This window comes from Rhinoraja longicauda, chromosome 23 (genome assembly GCF_053455715.1).
Source record: "Rhinoraja longicauda isolate Sanriku21f chromosome 23, sRhiLon1.1, whole genome shotgun sequence".
Taxonomy (NCBI): Eukaryota; Metazoa; Chordata; class Chondrichthyes; order Rajiformes; family Arhynchobatidae; genus Rhinoraja; species Rhinoraja longicauda.
Window position 1 is genome coordinate 9,492,112 of NC_135975.1, and position 18,920 is coordinate 9,511,031.

The 18,920-nt window shown below is 40.5% G+C and overlaps 1 protein-coding gene across 1 annotated transcript in view; it reads left to right on the top strand.

Annotated features, from left to right (window-relative positions):
- The window catches only part of snd1 (staphylococcal nuclease and tudor domain containing 1), a 734,850-nt gene that overhangs the window by 18,158 nt on the left and 697,772 nt on the right, over positions 1 to 18,920 (top strand). The window contains exons 2-8 of the mRNA XM_078419593.1: positions 5,292 to 5,441; positions 11,557 to 11,677; positions 12,574 to 12,655; positions 13,699 to 13,859; positions 15,112 to 15,203; positions 16,782 to 16,940; positions 18,580 to 18,686. Of these exons, the coding sequence (XP_078275719.1) occupies positions 5,292 to 5,441; positions 11,557 to 11,677; positions 12,574 to 12,655; positions 13,699 to 13,859; positions 15,112 to 15,203; positions 16,782 to 16,940; positions 18,580 to 18,686 (872 nt within the window). The remainder of the gene's footprint in view (positions 1 to 5,291; positions 5,442 to 11,556; positions 11,678 to 12,573; positions 12,656 to 13,698; positions 13,860 to 15,111; positions 15,204 to 16,781; positions 16,941 to 18,579; positions 18,687 to 18,920) is intronic.

Here is an 18,920-nt window from a genome sequence, read left to right on the forward strand (position 1 = left end):
TAGTGTTCAAGAGCCTGCTACTTGTTGAGAAGAAGCTGTTCATGAACCTGGTGGGTCAGTTTTCAAACTATTAGACCTTCACAGGAGTGAAATGAGAGAGTGGCCAAAGTGATGTGGGTCCTTGATGCTTGCTCCCTTTTTGAGGCTCCTATAGATCCCTTCGATGGTGGGGAGGTCAGTAGCCGTGATGGACTGGGCAGTGCCCACCACTTTTTGTGAACTTCATTCCTAGACATTCGAGTTGCTGAACCAGGCCTTGATGCAACCAATCAATATGCTCTTCACCGTACATCTATGGAAGTTCAAAAAAGTGTACATTGACACACTGAATCTCCACAATCTTCTAAGGACATAGAGGCTTTGATGGGCTCTCTTAATGATTGCATCAATGTGCTGGGCCCAGGACAGATTCTCAGAGATATGCACGCCCCAGAACTTGAAGTTGTTGATTCTCTCCACAGCCAATCCATCGAAAAAGACAGATTTGTGGATCCTCGGCCTCCCTCTTTAAATTCAACAATCAGCTCCTTGGTTTTACTGGCTCTGCGAGCAAGGTTGTTGTTCTGGCACCATTCAATCAGCCTATCGATCTCCCTCTTTGACTCATTGTTGTCCATATTTGGTCTAACAATAGTGGTGTAATCAGTAAATTTAAAGATGGTGTTGGAACTGTGTCCAGCGACAATGTCCTGGGTATGGAGTGAGTAGAGAAGGAGACTGACCACACATCCTTGAGGGGTCCCTGTGCTGATGGTTATAGAGGAGGAAGTGCTTTTGCAAATTGATACAGATGGTGATCTGTTGAGGAGGAGGTTTAGAATCCAGTTAGAAAGGGACGCGCAGAGACCTGGTTTTCTGAGCTTGTTAACAAGTTTGGAGGGGGTGATGGTGTTGAATACTGAGCTGTAGTCGATGAACAACAGCCTGACATATGTGTCCCTATTGTCCAAGTGGTCCAGTGCAGAGTGGAGAGTCAGCCAGATTGCATCCACCATTGATCTATTGTGATGAACTGTCGTGAATCTTGGTTCCTGTTAAGGCAGGAGTAGATATGCGCCATAACCAATCTCTCAAGCACTTCATCACAGACGTTAGTGAACCCGTCGCCAGTCATTGAGGCATGTCACTGTTCCCTTTGACACCGGTATTATTGATGCAATTTTTGAAACAGTTGGGAACCCATTTAAATTTACACCATCTGTCATTTGTAAAATCAGTAATGATTTTTAGCATCGGTGTCACTTTCCTGCATTAATGCTTGAGACTGTTGATACGTAAGGATACTTTAATCATTTTCTTGAAGATATCTTGCAATCAAACCTCTGACTGGGTAAGAAAATTCCAAAGTTTCTGCTTGATGAAGAAATTTCTTCTTTGCACAGTATGCTCTTTCTTTTGACAGTAACTCCGTGTTCTGGATATCCCAGCTATGGGAAACATCACCTCTGCATTTATCTTGTCAAGCCCTGTGTGAATTTTGTATTTTTCAATAAAATCACTTGTTCTTCCAGAGCTGTGAGTCTGCTTAATCTCCCATATGACATGCTCATTATCTTCAAATCTGTCTGGTAAATCCTCACTGTGCTTGTTTCATCACAAACATAGGGAGGAGCCAGCGCTGCCGTCGCAGCTGCGGCTTGCCTGCAGTCCGTCTGTCTTTTGTGTTTTTTGTTGTTTTTGTCTGAATTGTAGTTTTAATATGGTGTAGGGTTTGTATGTTATGTTTGGGGGGGGGGGGGGGTGGGAGGGAACGGGAACTGTAAAGTTCTCTCTCCCGAACGGAGACGCGACCTTTGTTTCTGTGTCGTGTCCCCGTTCCCGTTGCGGCCTACCACCGGCCATGCACCTGGGACCACCTGGGGCTCTGGTTCGCAGAGCCCGCGGCCCGGACTCACCACCTGCGGCGCTGGCTGCCTTCGGATGCTGCGGGTGCGGCTGCGACTCGTCTCCGGAGGCTCCGGCGCGGGCCGCGTGGACGTCGGAAGCCCGCAGGCCCCTGGATGGGGGCCGACATCGGGACCTCCGGCAGCGGCAGCGACAGCGTGTTCGCCCGTCCTGAATCGCGGGGCTTGGGTCGGCCCGCCGCGGACCTTTCACCATCCGGCGCGGCCTGGAATAGGCTGCGGGATTTTCACCGCCCAGCGGGGGCTTCAATGTCGGAAGTCCCGACCGCCCCGACGTGGCAACTCCAACAGCCTGACCGTGGGTCAAGACGGCAGGGGAAGAGAAAAGACATTGTGGCCTTCCATCACAGTGAGGAGGGACTGGAGGAGACTCACTGTGATGGATATTTCTTTTTGTTTGGTGTTAGTTTGTGATTGTATGTGTTATTGCATTTTTATTGATTATTCTTATTGGTCTTATTGTTCAACTGTGGGTAATGTTTCATTTCACTACACATTTATGTGTATGTGACAAATAAACGACTATTGACTATTGACATATCTCTCCTTGAGTGAAGAGACCAGATATGTACATATATCATTTCTGCCTCACTAGGGGCCTATATGATAGGAACTGGACATTTATCGTAATCGGATCCTCTTGCAATGAAGGGTGACATACCATACACATTCTTATTTGCTTGTTGTACTTTTTAACTTAGTGATGTGAATACAAGCATACCCAGATCCCCCGATCACCAATGTCTTTCAAACTCTCCACTGTTTAAATATTACTACTTTTTATTTTTTTCCCTATAAAATGGGGATGTCTTATTTTTCTGCATTATATTCCATTTGTCCTGTTCAAGGCTCCGACCTATGAAAGGAAGCATACGAGATGCCTTTTTTACCACTCTATCTACTTGTGTTGCCACTTTCGGGGAGTAATGGACTTGGACCCCCAGATCCCTCTGCATTTCAATGGTGTTAAGGTCATGCCATTAATTGTATCTTCTCCCCTTACATTTGACTTCTCAAAATGCAACACCTCACATTTGTTCAGATTAAACCCGATCTGACATTTCTCCGCCCATTTCTGTAGTTGGTCTATGATCCCTGCGAACCTTCACTGGTCACAGACCTCGGCCTGAGAAAGAAGACAGAGGGTGTAAAACGAAGGACAATATTCCAACCTGAATATTGTTCTTCCATCACCACCCTCTGTCTTCTATCAGTAAGCCAGTTCTGAATCCATATGACCAAGTCACTGTTCAACCCATGCATCCTAATCTTCTGGATCAATCTGCCATGGGGGACTTTGTCATATGCCTTACTAGAATCCATGTAGACAACGTCCACCAGCCTCCCCTCATCGATCACCTTCGTCACCTCAAAAAAAAAACTCTGTTAAATTAGTAAGACGCAATCTCCCGTGTACAAAGCCATGCTGACTGACCCTAATTAACCCATTCTCTTCCAAATGGGAGTAAATCATATCCCAGAAAATCCACTCCAGTAGCCTTCCTTTCACTGACGTGAGGTTCATTGTCCTACAATCCCTGGAGTCCCTTTACTTCCCTTCTTAAAAGGGAAAACATTAGCTACTCTCCTCTCTTGTATATCCCAATATACCCTCCTGAGTTCCTGCCTAATAATGTTGTAGTTTGCCGTGCCTCAATTTAGTATCTTCCTGCAAGGTTCAGCCTTCTCCCCCTATTCAAAACAATCTTACATCTTATGGAATTGTGATCACTACCCCCAAAATGCTCTTCCACTGAAACACCAGTCATCTGGCCAGGCTCATTTCCCAACACAAGATCCAGTGTCTTCCTTTCTCGGGTTGGACTATCCACATACTGTTTCAAGAGACTCTCTTGGATACGCCTCACAAATTCTGCCTCGTTTAAGTTTTTGGCACTCCTTCCTCCTAGTTTTGTTCGGTGAATAGAACCTCTACTTGCCCTTTTCACCATATCCAAATACTCAAAATACCCACACTTGGGTTCCCTTGTGGGAGATAACTGGTTGTTGCTGGAAACTTTTGTCCATTTCCAGGCAAAACTAGTGGCATATGGCATAATCTTTTCTCAATATGGATGTTGGTAGTTCTGATGCAAAATAGGTTATTGTCATGTACACTTTTGTGTTCGTAGGTGATAGGAGCAGAGGTAGGCCATTTGGCCCATCAAGTCTACTCTGCCATTCAATCATGGCTGAATTTTCTCTCCCTCCCAACCCCATTCTCCTGCCTTCCCATAAACACCTGACACCTGTACTAATCAAGAATCTATCTCTGCCTTAAAAATATCCATTGACGACCTCCACAGCCTTCTGTGGCAATGAAATCCATGGGTTCACCACCCTCTGACTTAAGAAGTTCCACCTTATCTCCTTCCTAAAGAAACGCCCTTAAATTCTGAGGCTATGTCCTCTGGTCCTGGACTCTCCCACCAGTGGAAACAACCTTGCCACATCCACTCTATCCAGGCCGTTCTCTATTCGGTAAGTTTCATTGGGGTCCCCCCCTCATCCTTCTAAACTCCAGCGAGGAGAATGCCCAGTGCCGTCAAAAGCTCATCATATGTTAACCCACTCATTCCTGGGATCATTCTCGTAAACCTCCTCTGGATCCTTTCCGGGCCAGCACATCCTTCAAAAATTGCTCACAACACTCCAAATGCAGCCTGACCAGCGCCTTATAGTGCCTCAGCATTACAGTCCTTGGTCCCATGAAGTACATGGAGTACACAGTATATATGATAGTGATAGATACAACAATAAATACAACAATGAATGTAGAATGGTGGAAAGATTTGTATTAACCTACAGTAGTGCAAAAATAAATCCTAAAGTGCAATGATGGAATGAATTAAGAATTAAGCCTAAAGTGATCAGATTGCTCTGTTTCTGCTTTGTGTATGGTGCATACAGTATGGCCAAAATGTGCTTTGCATTTCTTGTTAACTGATCTGTAACTTTTATTGGAGGGTGAAGTTCTCCGCATTGATATTGATATCTACCTATATTGGTTTAAAATATGTGTATACATTATGTAAGCCTGCACTGATTTTTTCATGCAGCAAGGTTGAGGAGAGAAATATCATTTTTATTAACACAAACACAAACTGGATCTATGTAGATTTTTAGTGTTCAGCCTTAATGCAGACCGTGTATACTGTCTGAATCCATTTCAACGTAGTCCTGTTCAACTTTACATCCACTTTAGCTTCAGCAATTGTATCATTAATACGCTGGTAATTTAGTGGCATTTATATCACATTAGAGCAATTTCCTTATAACCAGCAGTAACATAATCTCTCTGCACCAGATAAAGCTAAACTATTGTCCTTCAACTTCCCAAAGGCAGCTTCATTGTGAGATAATTTTTGGATTTGTTCTCTTTCCCAGGTGCTGTCAGGTGGTGCGATCATTGTCCGTGGCCAACCAAGAGGAGGACCCCCGCCAGAACGGCAGATTAACCTCAGTAACATTCGTCCTAGTGCCTTGGCACGGCGTGTTGCTCCAAATCAGCCAGAGTCCAAGGAAACCCCTGATGAGGTGAATTATTTAAATATATGCTTGTTGTGGACAGCATTTAAACCTTTGGCTTACTTAACACCAAGAACAGAGCCAGCATATTTGTGCTTTGAATGGCTTGGCACACCCAGTTTGGAGGTGCTGCATAAATATGATTGGGTGTGGTGTGGGGGAGATTGAAAGGAAATAGTAGGTTAATTGGCTCTCAGTTTTTTTACAAGTAATATCACGGCAGAAGCATTGGTTCAATGGTCGATTAAAATGATGCGTTCTATTTTTGTATCTAAATGTTACATTAAAAAAAGAACAAATTTTGTGAGTCCAGGATTAAGTTTGGATTTTCAAAATTTTGTTCATTGAGTATGAAGGTTAATTGGCTGGGTAAATGTAAAAATTGTCCTTAGTGGGTGTAGGATAGTGTTAATGTGCGGGGATCGCTGGGCGGCACGGACTTGGAGGGCCGAAAAGGCCTGTTTCCGGCTGTATATATATGATATGATATGATACGAGTAGCGACATGCCAAATACTTGAATTATCCATTAAAAACATTAAAAAATACAGTTTAAAGAAGTTGAATGAAATCTTTGGTGAAAAGGCCAAAGAGAGATTTAATACAAATATTTTGAATGAGAAATTTGGGCTTAGTGGATAGAAGAATACGTTTACCTTGGAAGAGGTTAATAAAATGGAGAAAAATAATTTAGTGTAACATGAGGATAAGGTTTTATGCAGCATAACAGCTGGTTTGCATGATGTACTGGGCATATCCAGATGTTTTGTTAAACTGGCACACCTTGTGATTTTTATCCCCAGCCGTTATTTCTACCTCCACTGTCTTTTTCTGTGTGATTTAGCTTTTACTTCATACAGGAAGCTCTATATCTTGATAATTGCATTCTTAAAAAATATATAATGTTACAGAGAATTATGTTACATGGAAACAATTTTTCCTTATACTGTTTAAATCCAAGACAGCTATATATTTCTGTTGTCAATATCCAAAGCATCTCCCAGGTGGTTTCTGAGTTCTCAGTCGGAATCGCCTTGTAATCAGGAGATACAAGGAACTGCAGATGCTTGTTTACAAAAAAAATCATTGTGCTGGAGTAACTGCTGGTGAAGCAGCATCTCAGGAGAACATGGATAGGTGACATTTTGGGGTTAGGACCCTCTGTGCGATTGTTATGTCTGAAGAATGGTCTTGATCCGAAAAATCACCTATCCATGTTCTTCAGAGATGCTGAGTTACTCTAGGACTTTTTTTCCCCCTGTAATTAATTGGGTCTGCGTAATACATAGATGCATAGATACGTAGACAATAGGTGCAGGAGTAGGCCATTTGGCCCTTCGCACCATTCAATGTGATCATGGCTGATCATCCACAATCAGTTCCTGCTTTTTCCCCATCCCTTCATTCCTTTAGCCCTAAGAGCTAAATCTAGCTCTCTCTTGAAAGGGTTAGGTGGCATTTCAAGTACAGTGTGTAGCTCAGTGTAGAAGTGGTTTAGGAGAAGTGTTTGACTAGAACGCTGTCTCAATTATAGGGTATTAGCCGTAAGAAGAGGTTGGACAAACCTGCATTGTTTTCTCGAGGGTATCTGAGGCTGAGGAGAGACTATAAAAGTATATACAATTATGATACACACTGTTTTCATGCTTTCTCCCCATATCCCTTGATTCCGCTAGCCCTAAGAACTCTAACTCTCTTTTGAATGCATCCAGTGAATTGGCCTCCACTGCCTTCCGAGGCAGAGAATTCCACAAATTCACAATTCTTTGTGTGAAAAAGTTTTTCCTCATCTCAGTTCTAAATGGTCTACCCCTTATTCTTAAACTGTGGCCCCTGGTTCTGGACTCCCCCAACATCGGGAACGTGTTTCCTGTATTTAGCGCATCCAATCCCACTTCTCACATCCTGCAGCATACGCACTGCACTAGCGTCCCTGCCATGACGCTTAAATATTTAAAGTAAACACACAACAGAATAAGTGTAGCCTCCTTGCCTCAGCCTCCTCGCCAAAGACTCTTGAACCAAAGACTCGCACTTGTTCCCGAATTCATCGCTCGCATTATATCCAATTATGGAAACACGAGTTGTAGCAGAACTACCTGTATATAATATTGCACAGAATCAAGCTATTCATTCTCATAGGATCTGTTTTGAATCTATTTCCATTTATCTTTCAAGCAGCATTTTAAAGATCAAATCATAAAGTTAAATTTAAGTCTCTTGTTCATTTGCTGATTAATTTAAATCTCTCTATTCACCAATTCTGTCTTTTGGAAAGTTTTTTTATTTTATTGAATTTGTGTTTTGGGATATGGGCTTAAATGGCAAGTAACATTTATAGCCATCCTAATTGCTCTTGAGAAAGTGATAGTGAGCCGATTTGTGTTGGTGAAGGTAATCCCACAGTGTTGTTGGATGGCGTGTTCCAGTATTCCTTCACAGCAACTGGGCCTAAATCTTGGAACACCTCATCCAATAACCCAGTTGCTGTGAAAGATCAGAAATATATCTCTAATTTAGAATGGCACCTGACTGAGGTGAATCTTCAGTTGACAGCACAGGGTACCCGGCCTCTGTATTCCTTTTGCAGCCACAGTATTTGTGTGCATGCACTGTAAGTGTATCTTGTCAGTGGTGATCTGAACTCCCTGGTGCTGCAACCAAGGTGTTGATGGTGTGGGATTGGGTCAATAGTAGTTCCATGGAATGTCAGTGGAGGTAGCCTCATGAACCTCATGAACATGGCAATGACTTGGCAATTGGTGCAACTGTTACATTCACATACCAACAACCCGTGCATGAATGTAGCTTGAGTTTTGCTGCATGCGTATATGGACTCCTTCATTTCCTGGACAGTTTTGAATTAAGTTGAAAGATGTGCATCATCAGCAAACATGTCTTCATCCGATGATTGAAATGGTTCAAATTATCTTTGGTATTTGCATACCAGCCGAAGCAACAGTGCCTAAGAAACAGCTTCAATTTTCTGGGCACTCACATTTCGGAGGACCTCACATGGTCCAATAACACTGCTGCGCTGGTCAAGAAGGCACAGCAACGACTGTTCTACCTAAGATCACTGAAAAAGTCTGGTCTGCCCCAACAGCTGCTGACGACATTCTACCGCTGCACCATAGAGAGCATCCTAACACATGACATCCCTGTGTGGTATCTCAGCTGCACGGAGGCAGAGAGGAAAGCTCTTCAGCGGGTAGTCCATAGAGCTCAGAGGACCATCGGAACACAGCTACCAGCCTTGGCGGGCATCCACAACACACGATGCCTCAGAAAAGCCACCAGCATCCACAAAGACTCTTCACACCCCTGCAACAGTCTGTTCGAACTTCTACCATCGGGCAGACGATACAAGGCCTTCTACGCCCGCACCTCCAGACTCAGGAACAGCTTCACCCCCAGGGCCATAGCTGCTATGAACCGGTCCTGCTGAGCCGGATGGTCACATCGCACAGTGAACCGGCACAGATCTACTTGCACTTTATTCCGGTTTAAAACTGTTCCAATTTGTTTTATTGGGTTGTTTAAATTAATATTGACTAGCTAATTAATTTATTGCATCGTATGGGAGGCGCATTCCCAATCTCGTTGTACCCCTGTACAATGACAATAAAGATATATTGTATTGTATTGTATTGTAGGACGGTTTGTGAGTTGGTACCTCTCATTAACTGCTGAATTGACCACCGCCACTCATAACTTGATATGTCAGGACTGCAGAATTCCAAGCTAGCATGTTGGCTATGGGATCTGTTTGTTCTATTTATTGCATGCAGTTTTTGCTTTGTTGCAGTTTTGCTGGATTTACACCTCATTTTTAGGTACAGCAAGTGGAGATCCTTGTGCTTACCATTAAAGCCAAGATCAACCCTGTTCATTGTAATAGGTAATTGCAGGACAGGCTGGGCAATGGGTTTATGGTTTTTAGTGGAGTATAACTCTGCTGCCACTAATGGCTTTCAATGCTTCATTGATGTCCAGTTTTGATCTTTTAAAACTGTTACTTTGTACCATTTTAGTGCAATGGTTTTGCCATACAATACGATTGATCATGTTTTTGATGTGAAGAAGGTTGTCCTGTCCAAAACAAGAAGTTATGCCGATGAAACAATCCAGTTAGAAACATAGAAACATAGAAAATAGGTGCAGGAAGAGGCCATTTGTCCCTTCGAACCAGCACCACCATTCATTGTGATCATGGCTAATCATCTACAATCAGTAACCTGTGCCTGCCTTCTCCCCATATCCCTTGATTCCACTATCCCCAAGAGCTCTATCTAACTCTCTTTTAAATTCATCCAGTGAATTGGCCTCCACTGTCTTCTGTGGCAGAGGATTCCACAATTTCACAACTCTCTGGGTGAAAAAGTTTCTTCCCCCCTCTGTTTTAAATGGCCTTCCCTTTATTCTTAGATGGTTTATCATTTCATTGCTTGCTACAGACAGAGTCCAGTGATTATCCTCTATCTAGACCTAGCCAGTGCAGCTGATGTTTGAGCCACCAAACCATTTACTGATGTATACTGAAGTTATTGAAGTTGTCCGTTCAGTATGCTCTGTATTTATGGTGCCATTAAAGCAATAGAAGAGTTTACTACATGGAGGAACATCATTTGGAGGATACCTCCATGTCCACATTTGATACTTGCATATACAACCACTTGTAGTGGGAATGTTCTATAGTTCTGGCAGGCCCAGACATAACCAGAGATTGTGATGGAGCCTGGCATGTTGTTTGAAGGATGTGATTCAAAGTCCATCTGTGACAGGCTATTGCCTGACGAGTCTGTGAACAGTTCTCCCAATTTAGAAACCAATCTCTTGATACTGTTTGGCTGGTGGCCTAATTAGTTTTAGCTTTGTTTTTCATGTTGCGTTATTGTCTTGATGTAGTTTGTGCTGCATTGAGATGGTAGAGCACTTAAACACAGAATCAGAATGAATAGGAGGAATTCTGACAACTAGCTCGATTTGGATTGGTTTTCGGTACAATAGACAGCTTTTTGATTTTGAAGTTGATGGGGTTGTATAAAAATGACAAATGGAGTGAAATTGCTTTGAGAGAATCATCAGGTTTGTTCCATCATAAAACCCATGTATTATTTTTTCCTTTCAAATACCTTTTTCCCTCTGTATTCACAAAGTTTTTGTTTATCTGGTGTGTTTCACTGAGTTGAGAATGTTGGTGGTCGTTTTGAAAGAAATGATGTATCTTGATGAGAATTTAGCTGCCATGAATCTTTCTTCGATCTGGATTTGTGCCTTTGATTGATGTAACTTCTGTTCATGGGAAAATTATGTTCTGGATATAGTTCATTAGGCTGACAGTATCTGAACATTGCAACCACACTACTATCCGGAAAATCTGTCATTTATCAAATTTTCTGAGCCTTTGGAAAATCTTAATGTAGGATTTTTGATGGAATCGTCTAATTTATGGTTGTTGATATGCTTATGGTTGTTGAATCATGCACAAGTAAAATTTTAAGGATTTCAGATTTCATTAAAATTTGCTTCTATCTTTGTGTTTTCCACTTTTCCCCCCGATGATTTTAAGCTGTGTAAATATTTCATTGCTTTAAAAGCAACATTTCCCTTTGTGTCATGCTTTTTATAACATCTTGGTTGTCTTATTGTATACCAAAATATCGTAAGAGTGTTGGAGTCGAGTAAAAAAAACGTTTACATTATAGCCTTCAGCTCATTATTGGAAGTGAAGAACGCGGGTCGAGTGCTCTTGTTCCTCACTGGCAATTTAAAGAGGATCTTGAGCATTTGATAGGAACCACTGGTGGAGAATGTGAACTGGGATCTTTAGCTGTTTCATTCTATTAGGTCATGCGACTATGTGGCAAGATTGCGCTCTGGTCTGATTTCTGTTTATTTGTTTTGAGTTGAAAATGCCACCAAGTGAATAATTCTGTTTATTGACTACCAAGCTGCATCACCCTTTAATATGCTGCTATGATTTAATGTGGGGCAAGGTCATTAGGATCAGATCATTTAACCTTCTTCAGAATTCTGTGTGTGTGTGTTTGTACGTATGTGATTTGAAGACTACTTTTTTTTGTTCTTCCGACTCTAACATCCATTCTTGTTTTTTAAAATAGCCTTGGGCTTGGCCAGCTCGAGAGTTTCTCAGAAAGAAACTGATTGGAAAAGAGGTGTGTTTCACAGTGGAGTACAAGACTCCCCAAGGTCGTGAATATGGAGTGGTTTACCTTGGGAGAGGTTAGTGAGTATTCTTCTAATAAATTGCTGTTATTGAATGTACATTGATGAATAGTCTAATTTCCATTGTAGCAACTGAACATTGCATGGAAAAAATCTGGTTAAAATATCCTCAAACCTTGTGATATCATAAAAAAATATATTTTTTACATGAAATGTAAATATTTATTGTAGTCAAGAGTTTAGAAATCATGTACAAATATGACAAATTACAGCAGGAGTCGATTGTACACCCATCCCTTAGACCCTGCTCTGCCACTCAATAAACTAATTCCTTCTATCCAGAGATGCTGCCTGTCCTGCTGAGTTGCTTCAGCATTTTGTGTCTAAGATCATATCTGATCTTTATCTCAATTTTACTTTCTTATCTATTCCACATAACTCTTCTGTTTGTTCATCCATTTTCGTAGTGGTAAAGAATTCCAAAAACTCCTGATCTTCAGAGAAATTTTTAGTTTAGCGTGGAGATACAGCATGGAAACAGTTCCTTCAGCCCACCTTATCCACACTGACCATCAATCACCCATTCACGGCAGTTGTATGTTATTCCACTTTCGCATCCACTCCCCACACGCCAGTACCCATAAACCGGAGTGCTCAGTTTTTCTATAAATTGCCAGGCAAAAAGATGGAGTTGGAGACCAGGGAATTAAACTTTTTGCAAAGTACTAACATTTGTTTGGTCTTTCAAATATTTTCTAGAACTCAATTAGGTAAGTAGTCTGATAATTTAGTGATAAAGTGGAGCCTGGTGTTGACAGTATACCTGTGAAAAGTAGCACTCTCCTTGGATGTTGCCTGGGGAATTGTGCAATGGGATGTGGGCCAATAAAATCATCTAAGTGAATTTTCATTGGAATTAATGGACTGAATTTATTCTCTTTCTGATTATTCAGATACAACAGGCGAGATTATTGCAGAATCATTATTAATTGAGGGATTGGTTGCAGTTCGTAGAGAAGGCATTCGAGGAACTAAGTGAGTATACTGTACATGAGAAAGCAGTTCTGATTAATTCAACGAAACTGAGGAATTGTTATGCTGTTTATATCCTTCATATTTGATTAGAGTAGAATCTCTGCAGGGCAAATTAATCGACCTTGAAGCACCAACAATTTGTAAAATGTTTGTAGTTTTGTTTTTGCAGCATCTACAGGTTTGGTATCGGTTGAATGTGAAATGTCTTGAATAAAATTTTATTTGAGTGCAGAGGGCCATAAGAGGATTGTTAAATCCCTCCACTTCTTTTTCCTTACCACTCCCTTAGCCTGTCGCCTTGAGGCCAATGATTCAAGGGTCTGAATTAGTGGGCCAACTGCATTTAAAACGCTTGCATTGATCCCTAATGAAGCTCTTAGTTAGTTGAATATAGAAGATTTGACCTCAAAGGCTGTAAATGCATGCTTTCAGAGTATGAAGAAATAACATGATCTCTGTTTTGTTCCAACATGATGCATTCAGCATATTGGGCTGAATCACATTAGTGTCTGTTGAACAACCAGATTTGAGCTGTTCCTACGTAACTAAGTCCTGCATTTTTGCAAATCTTTGTTTGCCTTTTCATTTTCCATGCTGCTTTATTGCTGCACTACACCTGAAAGTTAAATGGCAGTGTGATCATGCTGGGAAATTTGCTTCCCTAACCCTAAGCCAGTTGAATCTGGCACATGATTGGAAATCTCATTCATTTCAGTAGGGATTCTTGGCCAAATTCTTTATATAATATGTATGAAAGAATAATGGTATTCAGAATTTTGGTACCTGTCACTTGGTAAACTACTGTGAAGAAACTTTACTCAGTAGGAACCATCTGTCTACAATGATCTTGTATGCATCTATGGTGAGTGATTTCAACCTATGCAAAGTTGCGTAAAATATCTTTAATATAATCAGTTCAAAAGGTTCATTGGGGGAGACTGAGGGTATGCTGTCCTTTATGTCAGGGAATAATAAATCTAATTTTGTCTACAGTGCCACTTTTATAAACCCAGAATCCTTAATTGTATTGTTTTCATTCTTAGTTTTGAGCAAGCCAGACTTTGTGAACTTGAGGATCAAGCAAGAGCTGCAAAGAAAGGAATGTGGGGCGATGGAGGTGGTTCTCAAACCATTCGTGATCTTAAGTATACCATTGAAAATCCTCGCTATTTTGTGGACTCCAATCATCAGAAACCTGTTAATGGTTAGTTGTTCTTACTGCTGTCTTTATCTTTGAGTCCCGAGTTATACTGAATGTTTCAGTTCGTAAATAGACGCAGAAAATGTTGGAAAGGCTCCGTTGATCAGGCAACATCACTCGAGGGAGGAACGGAATTTACATTCAAATTGATGCTCTTTCATCAGAATGGGCGAAGGCTGCTTACTTGAAACGCTAAATCTCTTGATTCACAGATGCTGTCTTACATTTTTGTAGCATTTCCTGATTTCAGATTTCCAATGTTTTGTTGTTAGTATTTTTGGGTACTTTTTGAATTTTCTCGCATATTCTGTAAGAGCGAATTTATATTCTGTGTATAAAATATATTGGTAAATTCCGTTAGGGGGAATTTCCATTGCCCAAATTGCCATAACACTATATCTTTCACCATCGTTTAAAAATAAGTGTATGATTCTGGGGGGAAAGCTAGAAATAGTGCACTAATAGGACAGAATTTTCAAAGAACCAATATTGGCAAAGTGGACTGAAATACCTTCAGTGGTGTTCATTGTTGCAGGTCACTGCAGTTGCATCCAGTACAGTTGGGCTATTAAGTCTTGTGATTAAAGATGTTAGTTTCATCTGTTGAAAGGACCGGAGATTGAGTTTGGATGTCTTCCTGTTGAGATATTGGAAGAAATTGCAATTGATGTCAGCAGCTCGACAGTGGTTTTATAGTTTGTTGTGCTGATGTCATTAGGCTACCAATTTGGAAATTGTTTCAGTACAAAGGATTAAAGGTTCATGGACCATTTAGTTTGCATATAGCAAGACGCCAGTTACATAGATAATGCAAACTACAGTAAACTAGTGCTCTTTGGGTTTGAACTGCGGAGCTTGCATCTTTGTTTGAGAACTGGTTTCAACCATTGCCTCGTGTTGTCTCCTTTGTTTTGGATATGGATGATTCTGAAATTGAGTCGTCAGTAAGTTTGTTTAATACAGCTTTTCCAAACACCTTCAACTCCAGCCTTGCCTTGGGATGATCAATGTTTTGTAAATTTTGGTCTCCAGTGCCATTCTTACTAGCTCCTGTGCCATAATGTAAAGTTTTTGTTCAAAGATCATGTGCTGTGCTGTTTGTCCTTTTATTCTCCTTGTTCAATATCTGCTGCTTGTCCAGAATTATTCATTAATATTGTTCATTTTTGCATGACTCCATGACATTCCCTGCCACATCTGCAACTTTGAATTTTGCTCAACACATTAATTGTGTATGTTTTTTCCCTACATGTAGCTGTCATTGAGCATGTGCGAGATGGAAGTGTAGTGAGGGCTTTGCTGCTGCCTGACTACTACCTGGTGACGGTGATGCTTTCTGGTGTCAAGGTATAACATTTGTACACGTTTGTTGTATTTACGTAAATAATATTTTTTTTCTTGATCCGTTTTCTATTTAATCCGCTCTCCAAAGAAAGATCTCTCCTATTTTTGGTGGCTTGTTTGTGGGTTGAATGACCTGCTGAGAATTTGCATAAGATCTTGTGATCCATTGAGTTTTAATGTTTCTCTTGTTGCTAGGGGAAGAAATCAAACAGAGGACATGCATTCCTTCCTTCAGGTTCACAGCCACCTTGAGGCATTTATTTGTAATGGTAATTGGCTGATGAACTAAATCGACCTTTTGAGTAGAAATTGTTTAGATTTATCCAGGTGTAGGCGAATGTGGTGGCAGGTATGCATTGTGCAGCAATCTCCAGGAAAGTGAAGAGTTGTCTAGTCTTCCTGATGGGAGGAAAAAGATGCAGATGAATTGAACATTTAATTACCGGGTCAGGAAATTCTTAACTTCGATTTAAGGTGGTCATAATGTTAGTGTAGCTTTTTTAAAAATAATAAAAGCATGACATTATTCATATATGAAAATTGACACAATGAACAAGGAGGATCTACTTCACTTAGTGGAGAGAACAATAACTAGGGACCATAAGTTTGTGATAAGTGGTGGAAGGAATTGAGGTGAATTGAAGATGATGATTTTTCAATAAAAGGCAGTTATGTTAGGACCAACTTGAAAGGTCAGAGGTAGAAATCTTCACTACCTTGGAAAGATAGATGAGAATTTAATGTGTTATAACCTCAAAGGATTGAAAGCTGGGAAGCAGAATTGAGCAAAAAACATATATGGGCTGCAATGGATATGGCCAAGAGATCTCCCATACAATAATTTCTGATTCTGCAAAGTTCACCATCACCTTTCTCCTTGTTGTCTTTTGTTCACTTCTTGTTTGGCATTGTCCTGATTCTAAATCAAGCCAGATCACACTTTTTCGATCCCTATTTGTCATCATCTTTCTTTGCATCTACAATTTTCTGTGCCCTTTAACTTTCTGGCTTGTTGATGATCAATTAAATTTATATCCCCACCATAGGTTGCTATGCTGTCAGCTGCCTACACTATAAGCTCTTGGATTTCCTCTCTAAAATATTTCCCTATGCTATTTTCAAACTTTGATCTAGTTTTTGTTTATCCTAAATGTTATTTTTTCTCTTAAATATTTTTTGTTTGTTTTAGTACTGCTTTAACATGAAGAAGACCCTGTGTAAGGACCCTGTGAATCTGCTCAATATTTTAATCTTACAAATGACACCCCATGGCATTACCAGCCCATTATATAGTGGTACCTGCCGAGATATTTACAGACCAATAATTTTCTATCCCAGAAACCAGAATGCTATCAAATTAAAGGAAATGGATATTTCCCCAATAATTGCCTTTATGGCCATTTTGACAGAATTTCTTTCTGGGTCACTGAAGTAAAAAGAGATCAATTTTTTTATTAAACTGTTATTGGTGCCATTATAAGACTGCAATGTGTTTAGAATGCCTTGCACGAAATTGCTATCTGTAGCTTTTCCTGCGGTTTCATATACATATTAACATTTTAATTCCATTTTCATTTACAGTGTCCAACATTCAAACGTGAAGCTGATGGGGCTGAAACGCCAGAGCCATTTGCAGCAGAAGCAAAATTTTTTACAGAATCGCGACTCCTGCAGAGGGATGTCCAGATCATCTTGGAGAGTGTGCAGAATCAGGTCATTCTCGGCACCATCCTTCACCCGGTAAGTCTTGTAAGGCAGACAGAATAATACCACTAATGTTCATTATTGGTAATTTGCTAAGAAATGTGATACCGCTGAGCTGAGCACCATGTGGACACTGGGTACCAAGGTGAGGCCTGATCTGAAAGTGAGGCATGTGCAGTAAATTGCTTGAAATCACTATATTGCCAATCAAGTACTTTCAGGTCAGGAATCTTAATTTGATGGGACAGTATATTTCTCTTGACAATCCTATTGATCTTGTTGGCTGCGAGGAACCAATTTTCAAATCCCTTGGAAACATGAAGCATTCTTGTATCTTGTAACAATCTGAGTGTTGGCGGGTTCTCGAGTTATGTCCAAAGAAGCTTTACGAGTCTGTACTTTATTTGGATAGATTGCTTAGCCTGCAGATTCTTCCATGTCACGGTATGCGTGCTTTAACCTCTGCATAGAGAACAGCAATATTTTTCTGTATGGTGATGGGTTTGGGCAAGGCTTCCTGAGATATAGCCTAATGATCAAAGATTCCTGAGATATAGCCAGTGCAAGTTTAAATTCACCACAGCAGGACTTTTAATTTGGTTCAGTAAGTCACCTTCAAAGTAAGGTTAATATCATCAATAGTGATCATGATAGTTGTATTTAAAAGCCTGTAATGTATCCCCCCCCAAAAAATCTGCAGTTCTTGCCCAGACTAATTGCCTGGGAATTCAGATCGACAAAAGTGTGGTTAATCTGGCAGAAACAGCCTATTGAGCCACTTGAGAAAAATAAAGAAAAACATTAAATGCTGGTCTTCCTTGAGGCACAATTATACCATAAATAAAGCTGATAGATTTTTTTTTTGCTCCTTTATCACTCCATTTCCTCAGCTCCTGTTGACTTAATCATTACAACAGATGAATGTTATATATGCTGCCTTTAAAATTGACATTGGTGTACCCAAAAAAAGCGTAAGCTTGCAGGTTTCTCTCTGTCTTGTTTTTTAAATTAATGTTGTTTAATTGATGGCTATTGAAATAACCCATGTTTCTAGGTTTATATAATTCTGTGCTGCTTCTGTGGAATAATTTAATTGTATAAGATTGCCATTTCTTAAGATCGGGGTTCTTTGCATGTACAATTATGGGAATGAACATGCCAGAAGGCATGTGTTCTTTCACTCCTGAGGCATCATATTGATATATAGATGTGCTAAATTTGACTATTTAAGAAACTGTCTCCTTGGCAGCAAGATTGAAACTTGCTGAAGCTACTCAATTCTGCCATCTGCTGGGCAAAGCAACATGATGCACAAAAAATATTCTGCTTCTGAGTGCTGGTGTTGCAGGGAGAATATAGGGTGAACAGATATTCTACCAGATTGGAGGTAGAGGAAACAATAAAGACTTTCAATGCCTTCTGCCTTGTGGGTCAATTGAAAGGTAAACCAGAACGTAAATGGGTGCATCCCTGTTATCTCTTCTGCTTTGTGCTCGGATTCTGACTGCATTAGACTTTGTTGTTTAAAGGAAATGTTCGTGAGAGTGCAACACATGAAGCAGTGTGAGGCACTGCCTGCTGTTGGGTGGTGCATCCAGAAGAAGCACTTTTCATCTTTGTATCTTAGAAAAACAACACACTAACTAACAGCAGGTTCTTTTCATTTCATCCACAGAATGGTAATATCACAGAGTTGCTGCTTCGTGAAGGATTTGCTCGCTGTGTGGACTGGTCAATTGCAGTTTACACCCAAGGACCCGAAAAACTTCGAGCTGCTGAAAGGTAAATTGTTTGACTGTGAATTGGGAATCTGAAAATATTCTGTGGAGGGCAAAAGACTAAGACGAATGATTTGACAAACTGCTAAAAATCAGAATTTTTGCTTAGAGCAATTACTTTTATAGAACACTCAGATTAAATTTTGAGTGGAATCAGAATCCCAAATGTATTTAAACTGGATACTTGATAAATTCTTCCTGAATTAGGATATAGAGTCAAAAAGCTATACACCACAGA